Below are 23,549 nucleotides of genomic sequence, written 5' to 3'. Positions count from 1 at the left end.
GTGATTACCTCCTTCTCCACTGAACCTCTTGAAATTCTATCCTTCCAGAAAAGCCCTGTAGAAGTTAATAGTCGTGAATTATCTCTCCATATAGTTTAAGTCACACCTGCAAGATTGCTCTCACAGGGCTATTTCTTCATGCAGCACACAGCCCCCAAAGGATCTTGGCACAGAGTGCTTTTACTTTTTATCAGAGCCCCACAGGTTTCCACATGCTCTATTTTGTTCCACAAAACATAGAAATTGGAAATATTTCACAAGGAAAATTGATATAAAATTGATGTTAAAAGGACGGGTCTGGAGCAATCCTACCTTTTCTTGGCCAGCCTTTGTTATTCTAGGGATGTCAAACAGCTGTCCCGTGTAGTACTGTACCCCACTGAACAGAATGACAGCAATAGAGTCCCCTTCCTTCTCAATTACAGCAAGGATATCTTCAATCCTCAAGGTCTCCTCCCCCTAAAACAAAGTTAAAGCACACATTTTACATCAGCTCTGACAGTAATGAAACTGTCATTTCTTATTTCATAATCTATATTTTACCATGAGCTGTGCTGCTTGCGTAAAGAGATCAAAAGCAAATCCTTAGCATGGTAATGATATACAAAGGTAGTGCTATGAAGTAGCCTGTAAGTTACCTCCAAAAAAAAATCATTAGCAAACTTATCTTGAAGGTGCTAGTTATAAAAAGTCTATTCACTTCATATTCTAGCATGTTTCGTATCCTTTAATATTTCAGACAGTTTTAATTTACAGTAAAAAAATCCTGGTGCAAACAGCATATATAATGACTTTTATGTGGCATCTGAAACCTGTGACACCCACAAGACTTGAAAGTTGTCTATCAGTTTCATTCTGTACTTTCGCTCTATACTTTGTATCCCACAGGAAGCTGTTATAAACCTGCCATATTTCTATTTCAAAAACAAAAGTCTCACACCATCAAAAGTATAAAAATCCCCAAACCTGGGGTCATTAAATATAGAGGATTTTCAACCAAAAAACCAACATCATTCTTGATTCTTTATAGGAAAATTACTGCCTCTTCCTCCTCCTGTCTTCCTCGCAAGGGATCATGTAAAACATACCACCACCTAGGGATCAATTAGACAGTGAAAACTTAGAATTAAATTAGACTTGTTACTGAAAAGATCTTGGGCGAGGTTGTTGAATTGCAAGTAACTGTTATTATCTCAACAATCTTTGCAAATCTATCAAACATTCAGAAGTGGGCTCTTTGCTCACAAGATGACTCAGATTTCAGAAGCAAAAGGTCACCATCAGTTCATAGTTGGGTGGCAAAGTTCTTAATACCGCAAAAGTGAAGCAAGGCAGTCTTCCACATTAATCTGAATTGCATATTACTCAAAGCAGACCTTTCCCTTAGTCTGTGCTGATACACAGACTGCTGTTGTTCATGTTATGGCAATCTTTTACCTTAGGGCATTAGAAGGACATTGGGGTTTCTCGATGAGCTACTATATTTTGCAGTTCTCTCAGGATGCTGTCAGGTTTTGCAAACAGGAAAAATAGGGAAAATAACATTTTTTTTTTCTACAAGGCAACTGCACCAGTTGAACCAGACAATTATAAAATGGGTTCTAATACCAAAAAATATAGACAGAAACAGAATACACGATTCATAGATTTTACCTAAAAGTATTAGTAGAAATAGATTATAACTTCTGCAGGCAGACACTAGAATATTTGAGAATGTATGACTACTCTCCTATGAAATATGCTTTTGCCCTTAGCAATTGCAAGCAGAACTCATGTATTTCTCACCAACCTCCCGTGGCTGCATCATGAGCATGCTTTTCTCCACATCAAGTCCATGAAGTCGAAGTTGGGACTCAACAGCATACTGGAAGAGATTTCCATGTAGAACATGTTAGCACAATTACATGATAAAACAACTAAAAGAAAAACACATCAGAACTTCAGAAAAGGGATTCAGATGCCTGTGTTTCACTAAAATTAACACCTGAAAGCGTAATCCAACTCCACTGAAAACTTTCTAGATTTCGTTTGGTTTGAAAAAAGATCAGGATTTAATTCACATCATCAGACAGCAAAGATAAAGTCAAAGCCTTAATCCTACAGGAATAAGTTTATGGAGCAGAATAAGGGTGGAAATGTGGTGGAGGATGTACTTTACCAGACTCCAGCAAGCAAAGCCTGCACGGATAACAGCCAGAGAGAAGACTGAACATTGCCTCTCCGGGGGCCCTGGGTACCCACTTTGCTTGGTAGCATGTGCTAAATCCCAGGCTGTCACATATGCACTGCTGTCAACGCAGACGAGGTTTGGCCAACACATATATGCCGTCCCATGCTATTCTCACATCTTAGATTTGCTGCACAGCTGGGAGGAAATGAGAGCTCTAATCTCTCAGGCTATTTTGAAAATCCTACCCACTGATTTTATCAATAAATAATGGTTCTGGAGACAGCATAAAAATCAGTGAATAATACTATAAAATGGTTTAAAATTACATGACAGGAACTGAAGTGTTGGCAGTTGCACAGGTTATTACTGAAGTGCTATAGAAATTTAAGAAGATGGAGTCCAAATGTACAAGTGCGCCTGGAACAAACATGGGATTAGTATGAACATTACTTAGAATAAAGGCAATTTGAGGTTTATACACATCTGTGCCGCCATCTTGATTACAAATAAACCTGTTAGTAGCTTGAGTCATTTTTATTGCACCTTAGAGATCAAATTTGTTATTAATTTCCATGAGTTTACGGAGTTGATGATAAAGTAGCAGTGGGTCACAAACCGAAAGATTAATTTGCTCTAAGCTGTGATGCACGGGCTATTGTCTTCTATTTTATAGCAGGCAAATTATGTTTGAACTAGTAATCTAAAGTGCTAAGAACAAATATTTCCATCTCTGTCTGGGGATATATAAGTGTTAATGTTGTGAGTTTGTATTGATTTGGTTTCATAAAGTAAAACAGCAACAAGAATTAATAAAACATTTACAACTTCACTTGATTTAGGCCAGTAGTTTGCTCAATGTCTTTAAAAAGACTAATAAATCAATGCAACCATTCAATCTTTTCCTCTTGTAACATTTTTTATTTGAACAAAAGGAATAAAGCTACGATCTGTAAAATATGCTGAGCTCAAAGGCTTCTGACAGATTTTTTTATTGTAATGTTACTTGGACAAGATGAGCTAATAAATATTCAAATCAGGCTACCAATATTCTTTGGAAAAATATGATTAATAATAAAAATATGGTGAAATATTAATTTCTTACATGGTCAGAGGGAAAGGCTCTGGCTTCTAGGAGAATTTTATAGCGTCTTGGAGTAGGCTTAAAGAAAGATAGCTGTTAAGAACAAAAAAACCAAAAAATATGTTGAAACGTATCTAAGCAGAGATGAGAGAGATGTTCCCAGTATATAACTTAATAAAGACTGTTGTACTTTCATGCAGACTACAGAGAATCCCCCAGAAATTACAAATATTTCTTTGTCCATATAACATTTATCAAAGTAGGAAAGCGTAATACTGTATTTCATATATCCATAACAAAGGCCACAAAAACCCAGCAGTGAAAATTTGCATCTACAGGAATCGATGGCAAAACCTTGACCGTGGCCAGGGAAGCTGGGATTTCACCCGGCTCCATCCCTCAAGCAAAAGTGGCAGCTGAAGAGTAGCAAACAGTGCAAAGGAATTGGATTCCTGCCCTAAAATATTAGTTATTAAATCATCCCCTCCTCTGAAACAAGCCTTCCGCAAAGACCTCTCAGCATCTTTAGGTGAACGGCCTTTCCTCCTCAGCTTCTTGCATAGAGGCAAGGTGGGCTTGCCACCATGCTGAGAGGACTAGGAGAAGACTTACAAGCCCTCCTGTTCACGCTAGCAGTGGTTACACAGAGCTCAGCATGGGCTGTGTACGAGCAGTTTGGCACGAGTCTGGCTGGGTTGCATCTGGTTGGCTTGTACCCAGCCCCATCCTTTCCTGTTTCAGGTTTGTCAATTTAACAAAGGACGGAGATGTTACAGAGGAGCGGATCCGAGTGATAAATCTTCTTGTGTGAACCACACAAAATGAAAATTCTCTTCACGTCTTCAATTCAGCTGAACCAAATCTTTGGTGATGCTAGAGAACCAGAGACAGGCTGTATGCAACAGCAGAGAGACTTGCTCGTAAGGAAACAACATCTGTGGCCACTATGTAATAAAAATCAAAATCAAATGTTTTACCATGTTTTAGGGGGTATATAAAACAGCATAACTCAAAATGTCATCTCTTGTATGTAACTGCATTTTAAGCCTGACTGAAATTACAGCTTTGTCTTGCTCACAGTTGAACTCTTGTTTCTTAAACTTTGAAATTTGGTGTGAAATTCAATTTGGGAAGATATTTGTAAGTGTTTCTTAAATAATAAGATCTCCTCTCTGAGGACTGACATGCAGCACATGCAAGAACAGCTCAAACTTCCCCTACAGAGTCCTTGAAAATATTTCTCTGTCCAACTTCTCTGCTTAATATTAAATGGAGCCGGGTCTTGCACAAGCTGAAGCATCATTCAAGATGCAACTCCCAAGGCTTAAGAAAAGTTAGGCTATCATCCAGTGCCGCCTTTGTGAGATCCTTAAAAACACTTTGCTTACATTCACAAAGGAAGGAAAAAATATTTGTCAACACAACATCAAATAACCGTCATAAAGACATACCATCTGGAGGTGCAAGTTAACAGTTAGCCCATTCATTAAGGCTACTTCCTCTCTTTGAGCCCCTGAAAAATAATAATAATAAAAAGATCGTTAGGGGTTTTCTTTATAATTTCAGAGAAATTTAGAAATTGAGAAAGCAAAAGTACGTTTTCAGCCAATGTCTCTCTAAAGACTGGAAAGTAAACAAACGTTTGAGGTGTCATCACAGTGAAGTAAAAAGATTTCTTGTCTGACTCACTACACACCACTCTGGCAGGAAAATACTCATTTTTTTCAGGTCAGCCACAGAAAACAAAAACCAATGAAGTATTTCCATTATTAATGTAGCAACTCAGCAAGAAGCAGCCATACCCACATAGCTCCAAGAAGACTAATAACAGATGCCTTTTGGCTACGGCCGATCACAGGCAGAGCTAACGGAGTAACAACTAATTGTTATTACAAAATATTTAGTAACAAATTCTCAAACCCTGATCAACCACTGGTGAAAGGTTTTAGGCAGGACGAGGGACTGCGTGTTGGGCAGGGCGCCACTGAGATATGGAGAAAATCAATTCCTGTTTCTTTCCATTTTGCCTGATGTCTGTTGTTGAAAAGCAGTAATTCACCCTTGATACAAATCAGTGCTTTGAGAGTCTTCTTCAGCTGGAAGATGGGCTCATGCGCCTTGCCCTAGTCATCACCCCAGAAGTAGAGTTGGCCAAAGGTGGAAAGAGGTTGCAGACAGGGAGGGATGAAGACAAGTGTAAGCAGGCAGGGAAGGCAACAGCCACCCTTGAGATTGATAAAGAGGAAAGGAAAATATGATGTTGGGGTAAAAAGGGTAAGGGGAGCCACAAGAAACTGAGAGGTGGATCCTGGCTTTCTCTTGTCCCTGCCTTGGAGGGCACACAAGGTCCCAACCTATGTGGGGGAAAGGCAGCAAGAGCACTGAGACATTCCCACCATATCCCACAGAGTTTAGGTGCATGGAGTTATTACTTTGCCAGCCTAGGGAAAAGACATAACCGTGGGTTGAACTCAATACAAGAAAACATAGCCAAAGAACATGGAAATCTACAATTAGGAAGGGTTTATTCATAAATGTTTGCCAAGCAGGCCTCAGCTTCTACCACGACAGGAAAAGCCAAGAACCATTCTGATTGAGGTATTCAAGGGCCTTTCTTTGTGTTGCTGAAATCTCCAAGTACTGGACAGAAAGATTTGTCAATAGTTGTCAGTGACTCCAGAGGACCTGTCCAGGGGATGAGCCAGGAGGAAAAAGAGATGTCATTAATAAGTTCCCTCCTTCAGACACCAGGAAAATCATCAAGTTTGTGGGAAGAAATATAAGTAGACCTAGTTCTGAAAGATAAGCTCTTTTCCTCACTTAAACCCCTTTGCTTTCGTTTCTTCCCTCTGATAGCGTTGCATCTGCTGGCTCCATGCTGCTGGAAGAGGTCACCTTGCGGCTGTTCTATTGCAGACACAGAAGACAGCTAGAGAGAGTGATTGAAGCTCAAAACAGTATTATTTGCCATCTTAATATTTCTATGGAACTCTTGAGGCTGAAAAAAGGGATAGCATCAAGAAATGGTATTGTTCTTATTTCTCCCTCTGCTCCTTCCATGAAATCTGTGGCTTTCACAGCGAATTCTGCACGAGCAATTCCTCTGCCTGCTGTACCGTTTCCGTATAAAACAAATGGTTAATCTGTAGATCACTTTTAGCTGCATGCTAGCATCCCAAATTAAATATGACACTACATTTGTCATGTAAGTCTTGGTCTTCCGTAAATTATATATTTATTAAAAGCTTTCCATTATTGAATTTCATGCCCACAAAACAAACCTCATCCGTGTCATTGGAAAACTGTTATCCTTTATAACCTGCACTGCATTTCAGAAAACAACCTTTCTATGATCCAATTAACCTATTACAATATTCAAAGACCCGGTGCACAGGAGACAAAATTATGTTTGCTTTCTTTATTTCCTAACTTTATACCATATCTCCAAGACAGGCTAAAACCTGTATGTTCTGCTTGATAAATCTCCTCTTTAATAAAAGGAAGCAGCATTTGCAAAGTACAACTTCAGAGACAATTATGATTGCATTAGGCAGACACTGCCATCCTTCTCCTCTCTGACTGCAGTGGCAGCCTGATCCTCACCAGAGTAAGTAAAAAGCATTTTGTAAAATGATTGAAAAAAGGCTAAGGGCCCTAATTCTGAAAACAGTTTGGTTATTTCAAATAATCTTTATCACTCAAAGTCACTACAAATCTGCTAAGCATTCAGTCTTCCCTCAACAGAGACCTGCCTGAGCACATTGTGCAGCAGCAGCCATACAGTTAATCTTGTTCCATCAGAAGGTGATCCTGCCAAGGTTGTAATGTTTTAATAAAGTCTGGTAGGAGAAGCCAAGATTACCATCACTACGTTATGCCACTCGGCGTGAGCATAGGAAAAAAGCTTTGGCCTCCACTGACCTTGACTCTGCATTTCACAATGTATTTACTACTGTAACTTTCATTGAACAAGAAAATGTGACTGCATTTAATAATCAAGGTGTTACGGCACTATAAACCATTAAACAGACAAGGATATTTTACAGTCTTTAGTCCATTCCTGAATAAATCTCACCAAATAATTTTTACTTACTACTACTACTTAGAGTGAGAAATGACAATTCCTCCTCCTCCATAACATAATAAATATTGAATAAAAAACAAGGTAAAATTCTATTTATGGTCTTACATTAAATTCACTAAAAAAGGAAATTCAGAATTCACTCAACTCGTACATCCTCAGTATTACACTTTGCTGGAAAACAGTACTAAATTGTAAATACCACATTGGAAGAGAGCATTTTAACATCACATTTTTCCTGCATTTATTCTCTTAGCTTTTTCACTATTACCTACAATTTTAAAAATCAGATTTTATTATGATGCATCCATTATTTGGGAAATATTAATTAATTTGCATTCTAAGAATCACTCACCTAGGCCCTGAAAAAAGCTATGAGGATATTATATAAATAAAACCCTGCTGGCATGTGAATCTGAGGGCCAGATTTGAACCCAAACCACATTTTATAGTTCAATTAAACAGAGTCCAAAAAATCCAGAGAACAAAATCCAAACTGATTATGTTCACATGCCTTTAACTGCTGAGGAAAACAAGACTATGAAACCCTTCCCAACAAAGAATTTTGAAAACAAAAGTAGGTTAAGGTGACCTCAGTCATCATAATCTTTTTATAGAAAACCGTAACATATACATTTAAAATGAACAAAGTTGTAATAAGTTTAGTGTAGGCTGCCCATTGTGATAAAAAAGCACCAGTGTCATATAGAGTTTGGAAAAGAAAAGAAAAATAGAGAGACTGATAAGAAATTAGATGAAGTTTAAGCAAAGCTCTCATTTCCCTCTCCTTACACCCAGAATACTTTTAGTTTAACAGATACTATAATACACCCTGAGCTGGCAGCCTCCGCAAGACAGATGGTTAAGGGGAAAAAAGTCCCAGCCTGACTCCCTGCTTTCCACAGTGACTCTTAACCTAAAGCCGAGGCCAAACTGATCCCGGCACCGGCACTGGCGGGAGGTCAGTGCTCAGCCTGCCCCGGCACCCCACGGGCAGCTCTCGGGGGCCCACGTTTTGCAAAGAGAGCAGTGGCAAACATTCAGAGAAGGTGGTGCACAGAAGGATGATCATTCAGGTGCTTCAGGCTGCCCTTTGGGGGATCTTCGCTCTCTCTCCTGGTTATGTGAAGAGCATTGATGGTCTACCTTGTTCCTTTACTTAGTTAAGTGCCTGAAAGTACGTAGTGTGACTACTCTCCCATTCTCATAAGACATAAGATAAATTCTTCACCCTCCAGTTAATTAAGTTCGAGGTTTCCAATACAAAAGCCCTTACTATGCATCGGGCTAGTTGTGTGACAGGTCACAATTCCCCACCTGCCCACAGCTTCCCAGTTGTACCCTACTAGAACGAGAACATCCACTTGCCAGCAAAGATCGGTCAAATTAGAGAAATCCCTAAATCAACTGTGTTCAGCATTTCAACACCCTCCACCCATTTATATTCTCACATTTTTATGTTCTATGATAGTTAATAGATGAACGTACTGAGCTTGCCCTTGAACGTACTGAAAGCAAGAAAAGTAATTTCTTAATCTCCTGAGCAATACTAGGTACTATGGTAGCAGCTTCCAAAATCAGAACAACCAATCTGCATTTTAGTTTTTATTTCATTCTGCAGATGGGATGGCTCCGCACAGCCCAGTGATGCTTAGTCTAGCCACGCTCATATTTATGTTGTTATCTTAGTGCTTACATCATGGATAGACCAACTGTAACAATATTTTCTTATATTTGCTCTGCTCCAATAATAATGTCCAGAATTTTAGCTATTTGGAAACTTCATAAAGAAGTCAGGAAGTGACTTTATTTATAAATATATTAATAAACCTGTCATGAAACATTCCTTAATGTCTCTGTTTCCAATTTTTCAGACCCTGTTTGCTTCTCTTGAAGGAGAAAACCCATCACTTTCTCATTGAACACTTGTCTATAGTTGGAGGAAAAATTACGAGACAATATCTAGCGTACAGTAGGTCAATTTAAGCGTAATATTTTTCCTTAGTGAAGGCACAAATGAACACATGATAATTCAGTTCAGATAGTCAAGTATTGACAGTTGCCTTCAACAGCTAAATTGAAATACTGGCCAAATCTCGCTAAAATCTACTAACCTAGCCTTGACAACAACTGTAAGGGTTGGGGAGAAAAAGGGTCTGTGAGAAACCCTGCCAAGATCATTTCTCTTCCCCCTTCTGACAGCAACAACTCTGAAGGAAATCCCAGTGAAAGATTATTTCAGCAACTACACACAGGTTAGAGTAAGAGGCGATAGAGGAAATTTGCATTCAGACTCAGACGACTGCTTTCATGGCTGGCAAACTCACCAGGAGAAGTCTCCAGGGCTCCTTCTCAAATCTCTAGAATAACCAGATGCATTTACTGCCAAGGTCCTGCAGCACCGCAGACCCCTCAAGGGGTACAGCAGGGTAATGGGAACTTACAAATAGCAGGTCCTGCCCCAATTATCTGCTTCATTAACGTAAGTAGTTCTCAAATATGAGGCTGGATTTAGCAGCGGGGAAAGGAGGGAAAGCAGAAAATGTCTAGATAGAAATCATTTTTCAAAGCGGAAAGTTCATTGGTTTACTTCTAGGAGAGAGACTGAGAATCTGTAACGCCAAGTGCCCTTTAAAAGGGCTTCACGTGTTAGACCAAGTGGCTTATGATGCTCCAAGAAACCCTTTGCTGCAATTAGTTTTGTAATATGCATATGCTCATATATTATCACACACATTCATCTCTTAAATCACTTGCAGCCTTAAAGTAAAGTGTTAGTCCACGCACAACGCAGTCAGAAAAACTACTTTAAAACAAAAGAATGCAAGGAACAATGCAAGGAACTAAGTTCTGGTTACAGAGTTCCAGGACTTTCAATCTTAAAAGAAATCAAATTTGTTTTCATTTCTAGAGAAAGATTTTTCCCTGCAGTTCACACCTACCAACCAGCTCAGCCATCAGGTCCAGGATGCACTCGTCTGCCAAAGCCCACGGGCGCTGACCATTGAAATGGCCATGAACACCTCTGAAAAGGAAAAGGCAAACGATGAAAACATATGCTGTTCCCTTTGGATCAGTCCTAAGAAACCTACCTGATTTGGAGATCCCACATTTGGAGGAGGGAGGAGGAGACGACTCGCCTAAGATGAGCACAGCACTTTTATCATGCCATTAAAGCTCATAGCGAATGCAATTCATTTGTTGGTTTCTTACAGGTTTTCAATTGCTTGAAAATTATTTATTTTGACCCTCAGAATCCCTCTATGAATCCCTCAAAATTAGAGAGGATAGCTTTTTCACAAGCCCGCTGGAAGTGGCTGCATGGGTACAAGAAGCCTGTGGGAACAGGCTCGCCAGGAAAGGGCAGGACAGGACCCCACTAACCCCAGCTCACATAAGCTACACAGAGAGCAGAGAACACCCTGCAGAGTTACTCCATCGGCATTTCCACCTGGACATTGTGTGGTGCAGAGGATGGTAGACTTGAACACTGCCTTGCTCCCAGACAAAAATATTTCTTGTCAGAAACAATTTCTATCCTCCTGAATCTCCTGTCTCAACTCGCCCTGCTGCATAAACCAGCAGGTACTTAATGTATATGCAGGGAAGCACCTGCCCAAACAGACCTGCTTGCTAATTTTTATTGCTTCTCTTCTCCCTGCCAAATTGTTCTAGATCTAAGTGTGTGCATAAAGCTTTTTGGTTTGACAGAGGGCATTGAAAAACTTTATTTTGCAAACTGTTCCTGTCTACAGTGGATCATACGGGCACCTTAAACCTGAATGCATCTGAAGTGACAGATATGTAGATTCAGTTCTGGATTAAGTGCTCTGAACAGTTTTTTGCTTCACTGAATGCATCTGAAGTGACAGATATGTACATTCAGTTCTGGATTAAGTGCTCTGAACTGTTTTTTGCTTGAAATGTGACAGAGAAGTAAACTTGTAATGTAGCCACCATGCATATATAAATAAAAAGTTGCAAAGTTTCTTAAACATGCAGGATGTAGCATACAGATTTAAATGCAAATGAATGCAGATTGAGAAAAGTAATAATGGTGCTAATCCAGGGGAACATTGCTCTGGGCTTCCATCTCACACTAGATGATTTTCATATTTGCTGAGCACCACAGGGTGCTTGTAAAGTCGGAAATGCCAGGCTGCATGCAGCTGAGGCAAACCAAGTATAAAGCTCTTTCAAAACAGGGACAACACCAGTAGAAAACTGGGTAGAGAGCAAAAAAAGCCCTAAAATCTATGATGAGAGAAATAATTAAAAAAAAAAGAACAAGTAATAAACCTTTTAAAGAAGAACACGCACACAAGGTTCACTCAAAATCGTGAGAAGACATCTGGCGGAATAAGACATGCGAAAGGGGGGGCATATGAGGCACTACCAGCTAGTCCCCCAAAACCCAAAAGATTGGTTTTCCCTATCCACCTCCTACTTTCCCTTCTCAGGTAGAATTTTGTTGTCTCCCACACAAATTACCTGACTGTTTTACAGTCAGACCTTTTCTGATTGACTTGGGTCTAATTAACGTCTCCTAGGGATATTTCCAAAAGAACCACAGTCCTAAAGAAAAGAAGAACTGCTGCAAAAAGCACAATTTCTATTAACCATTTCATGCCTCTTATCCTTGCAAAAATACCATTTGCTTTTGGACTAGTTTAGGTCAACAGCTGAAGGAGGACACAGGTACAACTGAACATCTCTTACAGCTAAAATAACCTCCCTACGTTCAACAAGTCCAACCCCACACAGATGACAAGGAGGACCCCGATCCCTAACTTGGATAGGGTCACGGTACGCTAGCTGACCGATTTTCTCCATTTTAGAATTGCTCTCTGATGAGACCTTGATAGCAGAAAGCGGGCAGTGTGAAAGAGCACTCATTTACAAGAACATTTCATAGATGAGGAATAAAGACAGTAGGTCGGTAGGGGAGAAAATGCGGTAAGGGGCAGGATTAGTGCTAAAAGTTCCTCCCTTCTATCAGACCATAATGCAGCTGCTTTCCCTGAAGACAGTGGTATGTGTTTCACAAACAGCAAGACATTTATTGCTAATTTCCCTTCTTATTCTTAACTGTAACATAGGGCTCAAGGGACTCTGAGGTAATACAGACTGTTAAAATAAAAAAAAAAAAATCCAAAGATTTTCAGTGGCTCCCAGCCCAAGGGGATCTGTATTTCTGAAAGAGGATAGCAAACATAATAAGATGGGAAAAAGAAGCCCTAAGTACCTATGGGACTCTCTTTCATTAGCTTTCTTTGATTTTATAGCCATTAGTGTCCTTCTAATGGGAATTTACTGATGAAAGCTCTCTACCAGCACACAGGACTAACAAAATTTCAGAATAAATTTTTAAGTTATCATGAAAACAGATATGAGATTTTGGGCATGAGAAAATTTTATTTTGAAAAGAAAACATAGAAATTTAAGTATATTGAAAGAGAGGAGAGCCAGCATTAATTATTATTCGTATTATTATTATTATTACGGCACAGCTTACAGCTTGCCTCCCTCTTGATGGCCAATATAAATGCCAAGAGACAAAAATTATTGCAGCTAAAATGGTAGTTAAAGGCATATTCTTGGACCCTTTTTTTATTTTAATCACATGAAACTCTGTAGCCTTTGCTGATGGCACAATACATCCTATTACACTCAGGTTGTAAAATTCTATGCTCTGCCTCAGAGAATTTATATCTCTGTATATTATGCCACCCCTCTCTCAGCTCTGGTAGGCACTGGGGGTAATAATCTTTAAGGACACGACTGCAGTGCTTCTGGCATTCCCCTCCGACACGGATAGCCTACGTCTCATTTGTTCCCTCTGCACCCTAGGTAGCAAGAGAGAGATTTAAATCTAGGTACCCAAATTAGTGAACACAAAACATGGCCCACCAAATCATAAAGCATCATACAAACAGAATTATTTCTTAAACTACTGTGAGACTTCCTCATTGTGCAAATTAATTTTTAGTCGGTTACAATTTTATTTTCAATTTGGCAAGAAATCACAATGCCACATTTTATTTGCTGAGGTCTGGTTGATTTAAAGCTTGCTTTAAAGGGGAGCTAGAAACACATTTTCTGATATGATCCCAGGGTTTCAAAGGAGGTAGCAAAAGGGATTTAAATTAATTGCCAGCTTCAGGAATCTTCTGTGCTCATCCAAATCTTGTTCAAGTGGAAATTTCCTTCTTGCTGCTTTGCCAAAAATGATGCAAAGTACTTAATAAGCCAATACAGACTCTTAAGCTTGACAATGGTTTCAAGCAAAGAAATAGCCAAAAGAGAGACATATCCAAAGAAAAAGAACTGTGTGGAGCAGTATATTGAAGGCAAAAGTAGAAAACCCAGGGCATTAAACCAGGCATTTACAGCTCTAACACACAGCCTGTTGAAAGCTACAATGCAGAGATGACTGCTGCCGAATGGCAGAAATGGGTTTGTCAAACGGAGTATGACCAAGCCCCGCCAAGCTGCACTCCTGCTTGCAGGGCTGTTATATCTTGCAGGATTAGCTCAGCACACAGAACCAAAGATACCTTTTGCCTCACTGAAAACAGTCCTTTACTACTGCAGGTGCTATATTATAAAGACCTCCACAGACTTGGATTTTTTTGTCTACTATACTCATGTCAAGAAGCCTGTTGCCAGACTACTTCAATACTGAGATGTATATATACATATTTAGTTTCTAGCCTAAATTTATTATTTCCCAGTTTATACTTAGTGTGCCAGCATGTAGTGGCTCCTTTTTCCCCCCTATGTTTACCCCTTGATACATTCACAGAGAACAATAATTTTTCCTTTCAGTCTTCATTTTGCTCAACTAAACAACTCTAATCCTCAAGACTTCCATTCAGCAGGTTCTCCGCTCCCCAATCACCCCACCAGCCCTTCGCAAGAGCATAACAACTGGCTACGGCAGACTCCCTTCTGTTTTAATAGTTCCACTTTAATGAGTTACTCGGACGTGAGAGACATTACCCGCTGCAGCAAGTATGCTCTCATGCAATAATGATTCTATAAAATACATTAATTGCTTAAACAGTTGGGGGGGGGGGAAGGGAAAACAAGACACTGCAAAGCACCTATTGGCCTTTATCCAACCAAACAAGTCACTTGAACCTTGGTCTTTTAGATTCCAAAAAACTGGATTATTGGCTACTCTGGGCTAAGCACAGAAGAGGTAACTCTTCATCCCCTTTTGCCCCACATTCAATAAATCTTGGATTTAGCTGAAATCAGAACAGAAAGAAAAGTGAAGTCTCAAAGGCTCTTTTTTAATCCGTACTAAGAATGCCAGTGGCTTGAATTTGTAGTCTTTATACATTAGCATAAAAAAGGAGGACTGAGGAATGTGGAAAGAAAGAATACAAAAACAGAACAGGTATGTGGGAGGCAGATGTAAGAGAAGAAAGCTATAACCCACCATTTAAAGGCGGGGGGGGAGAAAAAAAGAACAGTGACACTGTAAGAGGGAACACAACAAGAAAGAAACGCATGAAAAGGCCTCTCATTTTCCAGGCCTTACTCTAACGATTTGCCATCACCATGCAGAGCTAAAGCTGTGAGCTTCCCTGCCCTTGACAACAGCTACCAGGTAATCTTCCTTTTCACTCTTGCCATCACCTATAAACAGTGAAAACCATTTAAATAGACAAGCATAGTAGCTATTTGAGATGAGTCCCAAGACACAACAAACAGAAAATGCGATAAACCAATTTATAAGAGAGCCAGAGTCTATATCATTGCTGACTTGAAGGATGTACCTAATTTGCATGCCATTTCTTACATTCTCGCTACTTATTTATCTAAGCCACAGACACTAAATTCCACACTGCCAACACACAAGCCATTGAACAGGCTTCGGCTGGTAGCAGCTACTACCTTAGACTGGATTTTGCTAAGCTATCCTTGGTGACTGGAATAAAAGCATCCATTTGTGCATCTCCAACCCCTCATTCCTTTGCAGCCCCCAGCATCTGATCCTGCCCATCAGCTTCTTAATCAGCTCTCTTCAAACTGAGCTTGACCTCACCCTGACTTTTTCAGGTGCTTTAAGGTGCATCTGCAGCTAGCAGGATTCTGTTGCGGGTATTTATTGGGTTTAGTTTGTGTTTGGGTTTTTTGTTTTGTTTTTTAAACTTTCTGATTTATTCTGGGTAAGGTGTTTGGGGCCAAGCTGTATTTTAGCTGTATTATAGAAGGCCAAACAGCCTTCTAGATTTGCTCCCTCTCTTCCAATGGCTTGAAATCATGCTCAGCCATATTTCCCCCTTAGATACAGCTACTGAAGGTACTTTTGATTTTCTGGAGAAACTCGCTGACTACCCTTTTCTTTCAGATCTTTTATAATCATCGAGAAAAAAAAAAATCCTTTACTGTAGCAAAGACAAACATAAGAATGGAAGTGAACCAATGAAAGGTACAGTGAAGGAGCTGAAACATGTTTGCACTCCTGGTACATCACTAACAGATAAGTGCTATCTGACTTTTACCTTTCGAAAGAGATCAGCTGTTTCCCTGATAAAGTCCGATAATTGTACAGAAATGGACAGGGTTGCAATTTTTTCAAATGACTGGAGAAACTGCAGTGTTGTGCTGAATGAATAACCAGAAGGAACAAGTGCTTCCCAAAGTTCACATTCATCCCCATTCATTCTCAACCTTCTTCTCACTAGTAAGTAATAAACAGGAAACAATAAACCATTTTTATTAACCCACAAAATTCATGTATTAACAAGTGAAACAGCAGCTACAGAGTTTTCACATTTACACTGTGAAGCCTCCATCTACAGAATTTCTACTGAAACAAGGCTGCCCAGGTAGCAGAATTAGCTTTTCCTCTTCTGCCTTCCTATATTTCCTCCGCTCTCTCTCACCATGAAATCACGTCTGTTCCACTCATATCCTGCACCCCATAAAAGTGTTCGTCTCCTTTCCAGCTCACTCACTCATCTGGATGTTATTTTCCTTTCCCACCTTCGGCTTCCTGGTTTTTACTTATCTTTTTCCTTACTCCTCCCTGCTCCAGCTGCTCAGGCAGGTGCTGGACATCTCAAAGCACAGACTCTCCATGGAAACAAAGTATAATACAAATTTTTAAAAAAGCTTTTTTTCCCCCCCTATATATATCTAAAAGTTTCCCATCTGTTACGACGGCAATGCCCCTTTTCCTGCAATGCTGAAATGTGTCCCTCTTTTGCCCTCCTGTCTCTCCTGCATCAGCTCCATTCAGCAGACCTCATTGCGATCCACCTTCAGCTCCTCACCGAGATGCTCCTGAGAAGACAGGAATGCTTCTTTCTAAATAAAATGAACTTGTCAGGCAGAGACCTGGTTTAAGAGGAGCCAAAAACCTGCCAGCGCTGGCAGCAGCACCACCTGTGCTCGGTGCTATCTCAAGGAGAACTGCCCATTGCAAGGCCTGCAGGGTGAATCACACGCAGTTAAAAATACTAATCAGAAAATCACAGGGCCTGAAACTGAATCATGTTCACCAGCAAGCAGCAGTAACCAAAGGAGTTTGCGTGCCTTGTGTATAAATACACATAGCAACTGGATGGGGATGGTTAAACCGTGGAAGTCCTCCAGATGAGCTAAAGCAGAGCCACTGCGCGCAGCACGGGTTATCACAGCTGGAAGTTTCTCTTTGCCTGTTTTACTGCTCATACCTTTAAAGGAGATTTAAATAGTGCTAGGGAAACCCTGAACGTGTTTTACTCCTGGGCTGTAGTGGTTTCAACACACTATCCTTCTAGTAAAGCATTTTCAAGACAGATCCCAAAATAAAACAAAGTGCTTGTCTGAAGCATGGGTTAGCATCTCGCATACCCTGCTGTGTACTCACGTTCGAGCCCACTTGTCCAGTTCTTCATCCAAGTAAGTTTTAACTTTTCCTGGCTGGAGCCCGAGAGAATTCCCAGCTAAGTATACACAGCTTTCCTCTCCGTTCACCAGGCTCAGATCAGCTGCGGAGGGAAACCACAGAAACAACACGCAGGTGGGAGTGAGCACAGGAGGGACAGCACACACACACACACAGTGTGCCAACACCCAGAGCTCTGCCCGTTCTGGAGCTGCCTCGGACACCGTGGTCCCCACGCAGGAATGGAGGTGCCGCATCCTGACCTTCCTCCCAGGACACCACGCAGGTGACCCTGCAAAGGGATCTAAGGAGGAGGACAGCCGGGCAATTTGCAAGTAGTTATTCCCCTCGTCCTCCAGCAATTTTTGGCTGAGTCCATCTATACTTGTTCTGGAGCTGATATGAGTTCAGGCAGCATTAAATCCCCAGGTCTCTGGGGCTGTGTGGGAAGCAGCCACCGATTTTGTCAGGTCTGTAACCAACAGTGAGTGAAGAGGGAGCATTATCCTGATCAGGCTATCCACTTTTTTCCATCATCAATATATTCCTACTCCGAGTCGTGAAACTACTTGAATTGTGCATTTAATACAAGTTAAGACTAGGTAAATCTGTGCCTTTCATGTAAGTTCTACTTGCATGATTAAATTGCTATTTAGAAAAATGTAGTCATTGCACAGAATATTTTAAGGCAGTCTCAAAAGTTCTTGTCTTGTCAGCATATATTGTGGGCTGCACTTCATGTCATCATCATCTGAGGCGGAGGAAATCTATGTTGACAAATCCTTTCAATGATTAGGAGAAAAGCAAGGCGGTAGAAATTTATAAATAATAGCTCTAGTGAGGTTTTGAACAACCTAATTACCCCGTGTCATCATCTATCAATCCAAACATTGCCTTCTTCTATTATTTCTCATGTTAGAGATTCTTGGAGGGACAAGTGATGGTGACCTTCTAGAAGTAGTAAGTAATTTGCATTCATCTATACATATACTTAGAATATCCCCAAAGCTAACATAACATGTATTTTTGGTAAATATGGTTGATATACCTCAGAAAAAAGATCAAATGAATGAATACGTTAAGATACATGCTAGAAGCAAACTATAAGATTGCATTTCTGTCTGTGAAAATTTTATGTTAGGGCTGTAGAAAAATAGATTAGATGCCTGCGAAGGGTCTCTTACTACCCTTTGCACTAACAGTTACCAACTTCATTGAACTTCACCAGAAACACATTTTTCAGAAGTATAGACAACTTGGGTAATTTCTTAATGAAAGCTTTAGAAGCTTTTAAAAAGCATAAGTCAGAGAGCAATTTCAGCCTAATCTGTTTTACAGATACTATGTCTGTTTTTTATCTCTATTCTAATATGAATGAAAACAGAGAGGCATAAATATTATCCATGCTCCTAAATTGGTTCTATTAACAGTTCTTTTCCTATCAAGAAACACAATAATACTGTCTCCTTGGGAATAGAGAGAAGGATCTTTGCTCAAGAATTTGGAGCTCAATCTTACTAATACTCTTTATACTCCAATCAAGCATTAAAACAGGTAAGGCATTATAAGCAAGTTAGCTTTTCTTGTACCACAGTCCTTTCTAAACAAAAACGCCTCTTGGGTCACTGTTGGAGAGAGATGGCATTACCGCTTTGACAAAGAGTATTTTTCTACTTTTACACCTGCTTCTTCAGATATTCTCTTTTTTTTTTTTGACATGTTATCAACTCTGTATTGGGCTGTTCTCTTTTCCTTTTCACAAAAAGCTGTTTACTTCCCCCTCTCTGACATCATTAAAGGACTCATTTTGGACAACTGCGGCTTCCCAAACTAGGCTTGGGGTTTTGCAGCATCTTTGTCATTTCACAACTTCTCCTGACCAGCACACTATTGTGCTCCAACATTTCCTCGGTCACTGTGATATTCTTCACAGTAACGCATTTGTTTTCTTAAGACTAGCTCTTGCCTTTCCCCAAATTACTCTACCCTCATTTCTCACAGTATTGGCCCTTTTTATTTCTGGAGGAGCTGCGGTAGACATGCAATGTATATTGAAATATTCAAACAGGAAATAAGCACAATTAATGAAATAAAGGCTGGTGCAAAACAAAGAGGAGATAATTATTGTAATGTGTCCTTAGAGTGGCCTGAATAGGAAAATACAGCAACAATAATTTACATTAAGATTAATTAGATACATTATAAATTATTCCCACACCTACTCAGATTCATGCAAACTAGTCACATCTAATAACAAACATTTTGCATACTAAATATACCCATTTGTCTACATTAAAGATGTATTTCTATACCTTTTAAACCTCAAAGAAAAAGCAAGTTTATTTTCAGAAATATTCAGTCCAAACAAAAGGGAAAAATACAATGTCTTTATTAACCCGAAAGGAAGGACTAAATCTGTTTATACATTATCTGAGTCCTATCCCTCGCTGAGGGATAAAAGATTCCATCTTCCCCACCTTCCTACACCCCCCTCACAAGCCCTCCAAACAAAGAGCCAGATTTATAAGATTAACCACTACCTTTAACCATCTCTTCAGGGAAATACAGCTCAACACTTTCACTTTGGGACATCTTTTTATTCCCAAGAAACCCAAATGATGCTCTATTCCTTTACAAGATGACAAAGCGCAAGGCATGGCTTTAATCAGATTGGTGATTTGGCACCCGACTGCCAGCTGCAATCCAGTCATTCCTACCTCCCCCCAGTGCACGAAAAAGCATTAAAGAGCCTTTGCTGTCATCTCGGAGAAGAGCGAGGAGATCCAAACATTTCTCTAAATCTTCTGCTGTCATCTTTTCCTATTTGCTCACCTGAGCCTCGTCCCTCAAGCTTGCACATAAAAACTCAAAGATTTGCCAGGGAGTTAGTCTGCTAGTGGTTTCCGCTTGATCGATACAACAAACAAACAGCTGTGACAGTTTATAAGTTGATAACTAAAATAAACTATTCTAATGACCTTCTAAATATTTTTATGTACGTAATCTTATACTCGTCTCCTATGGATGTTCTCATCTCCTTCTTGTAAGGCTTCATTTTAAAACCTCATTGTAATGTTTTATGTAAATATATAAAGAATATTTGATGGCTAATATCTGTAATGACATTTATCTTCAGAAGCATGTTATCTAGGACCCGCTCCTCTACTCAGATAAATGTCATGGGAGATCTGTCTCTATCGTATAGACACACAATGTAAATATATATATATATATATTTTTACACCCCTGCTGTTTTTCAGTGGGGAAGCTGTTCCTGGTGACAGCTGAAGCACGGAAAAGAGAGGCAGGGGAAAAAGAAGAGGAAAAAACTCCTCAATTTTGGAACACAAGAATGATGGGTTCTTTGTTCAACTGGTACTACTACGTAGGCTGCTTATCTTCACTAAAACATATATATACACAGGCTCAGGACTAAATCTTATAGTAACTGCGGGGAAAAAAAAACACATCAGCAGTCTAAATATTACGGTAATTGATAAACAAACAATAATGGACGTTGGAAGGGAAGCAATGAAAACTGTCACAGGGGTATCAAAACCTCTACGTACTTCTCAGGAGATACTTTAATCTGAAGCTGCTGAGACACTACACTGCAAAGTGACCTTTCATATTCTTGAGAGACATTTCGCACGCTGCCGTCAAAGACACGGCTGCAGGCCAGGTGCCCTCGCTGAGCTGGATTTCAGCAGCACGGCCAGATTAGGGGCAGCAGCGCGATGGCCACGTGAGCTGCCTTCCAGCACCTTTCCAGCTTCGGAGGGACATTTCGCAACAGCACAGCGGCAGCTGAAGTGGCTTTGAGTACGGAATAGTCGTATTGAGCTGCCTTCCAGCACCTTTCCAGCTTCAGAGGGACATTTCGCAACAGCACAGCGGCATCTGAAGTGGCTTTGAGTAGGGAATAGTCATACTAGAAGAGAAAAAAATGACTTCTTGGCAGACAGGCTGAGAACACTTCCTCAGTGCGGAGGAAGCACCTAGTTTAAATATTTGTAAAGTGTCCAGTTCTGCTCTGAATAATATAAATAGCAAAACTCAAGGATTTAAACGTGGGGAAAGATAAGCCGATACCACCACTACATCGAGAACTAAGATTTATCTGTCCTTATCCTAAGAGAGAAAAAAATGACTTCTTGGCAGACAGGCTGAGAACACTTCCTCAGTGCGGAGGAAGCACCTAGTTTAAATATTTGTAAAGTGTCCAGTTCTGCTCTGAATAATATAAATAGCAAAACTCAAGGATTTAAACGTGGGGAAAGATAAGCCGATACCACCACTACATCGAGAACTAAGATTTATCTGTCCTTATCCTAAGGACAGGAGCTGACTGCCTTCCCAACATTCATCATCTCTAGGCAGAAAGATACTGAAGACAAAGATAGTTTCAAAAGATGTCCAGGAATTCAGACAATTGATACCATTTTCTATCACAGATCTTTACTGGATATAATTTAGTGAATGTACCTGTAATTTCTCATGTACCATCAGCACTGTTCTTTTCAGAAAAATATTGTATCTGCATTTATCAGAAAATGAAAATATTTTTTAAGAAAGTTCTATGATTTTTTTTCCTTTAATTTTTCATAGATGCTTTTTGCCAAGGCAGAAAAGGAGGAGCATGACTATGCCTATCTATGTTCACCATCTAAGGAAACAATATGCCATTTTTTCAGCTTCCAGTGTGCTATGACCAGGGCCTGCAGAGCAGGGGTAGCTTTTCCTCCCCATGTATTTGACATGTGAGCTGAAAAGAAACCCAGACAGGACTTGGGAAGAAGGAGAAGAGCTCAGGACCATGCTGCCTCCATAGGCGGGTGCTCCCTCCAGATTTCCCTTCATGATTTTGGCCAGACACAGCATCAGTGGTGGGTACAAAAAAACCCGTGGAACTGTTTTGTACTTTCGCTAGGCGAGGAGTGCTACCTCAAAGCAAATGCTCAATAAATCAATAAATCAAAGGTACCCCTGCTCCCATGCCCAGGCATGCCACAGGCTCCTCAAAACAACCTACAGACCAGGGAAGCAGAAAAATTTTGAGAACCATTTTGCATGGCTACATTGAAGCCATGTGAACTTATTCATTTGTAGGCAATTCATGAGGAAGGTGGGAAAGATCTTAAAATAAAAGGTTTCATTATGAATTATTTGCTCAGATCAATTATTTGTTCTAAGGCACAGCCTTCCATTTGGCCTCAGGAAGAAAATCATCTCTACTACTAGCAATAAGGCATAAATGTTAATATAATATACGTATCATCTCTTTCATTAACTAAAATAATTGTAACTAGATAGATAATACCAAACTATATTATACCAAGGAAGCAACTACTCCGAACTATTGTAAGCTACATTGCCGTTTCAAACCATTAGACAGAAATGCTTCTGCCTATAATTTTCAATCAGTCACTATATTGTTCAAAGCAGCTGACTGACAGCATAAGCACCATGCAAGTGCTGTATCCTCGCATTTTGTTCAGGATGACAATGAGAGCACAAAGCTTTTGGTGCTAGAATAAGTTGATGGATTGATTTAGCAACATCAGGGACATACTGTGCTCAGATATGACTGCAATTGCTCAATTATCTCATAAGTGACAACGATTTCCAAAGATTTGTGACAAACACAGGCAGAACGTGTGAAGCCCCACCCTTTCCCCCCCACTCCCCCACGGTAATTATAATTCTCACTTGGAGGCAGATCCTTGACTTTTGGGATACAGAAACATTCACGAAGATGCTTTAACTCATCTTCTTCATCTAAGTGAAAAGCAAGTTTCTTGTCTGCGGGACTGCATCCTAGCCGCAAGGCGGTTTGCTCTAAAATGGTTGCTGGTAACGCAGGAGAAGATGGATCCATTTTCAGGTCATTCAATTTCACCTTAAAATGAAAAATGCCCCAGTTTAGCTCCTGCAGTATGCATATTCACGAGTGGCTGATAAGCAGCCACTAAAGCTGCATCATTCAAGACCCAAACTTACTTGATGTAAAGCTTTTAAAAAGTGAACTATTTGAATAGAATGGTAAAACAGATCAATTCAAGTATTTCCAAGGCAACATATTGCTGTAACCCCAAAGGCTTTTTTTTTTCCCCTCTCTATAGATATGATTCTCTTTCCTTTTTAAGCTACGTCAGCAGCTTCTAAGTTCTCCCACCAGACCGATAGCAGTTACAAGTGCTGAAGTGTCACTCATAATTTTGAGATCTCAAAACCAGAAGCAGCATTATTGTTTCTGCAGTCTGTGCTCAGCTACACTGAAGTTGTTTCCAGGCTGTGCAACGTTCAGCCTCTTTCAGCTTTTCTTCCTTAA

General features: G+C 40.0%; 1 protein-coding gene across 1 annotated transcript in view; it reads right to left on the bottom strand.

Annotated features, from left to right (window-relative positions):
- The window catches only part of KYNU (kynureninase), a 54,206-nt gene extending 31,110 nt beyond the window's left edge, over positions 1-23,096 (bottom strand). Inside the window, exons 1-7 of the mRNA XM_009588170.1 lie at positions 22,928-23,096; positions 17,201-17,321; positions 10,275-10,357; positions 4,703-4,764; positions 3,273-3,344; positions 1,790-1,864; positions 313-459 (exon numbers count right to left, since the gene is read on the bottom strand). Of these exons, the coding sequence (XP_009586465.1) occupies positions 313-459; positions 1,790-1,864; positions 3,273-3,344; positions 4,703-4,764; positions 10,275-10,357; positions 17,201-17,321; positions 22,928-23,096 (729 nt within the window). The remainder of the gene's footprint in view (positions 1-312; positions 460-1,789; positions 1,865-3,272; positions 3,345-4,702; positions 4,765-10,274; positions 10,358-17,200; positions 17,322-22,927) is intronic.
- Positions 23,097-23,549: the final 453 nt, after the last annotated feature.

This window comes from Fulmarus glacialis, unplaced genomic scaffold, assembly GCF_000690835.1.
Source record: "Fulmarus glacialis isolate BGI_N327 unplaced genomic scaffold, ASM69083v1 scaffold962, whole genome shotgun sequence".
Lineage (NCBI taxonomy): Eukaryota > Metazoa > Chordata > Aves > Procellariiformes > Procellariidae > Fulmarus > Fulmarus glacialis.
This window is presented reverse-complemented; position numbering and strand designations above follow the sequence as displayed.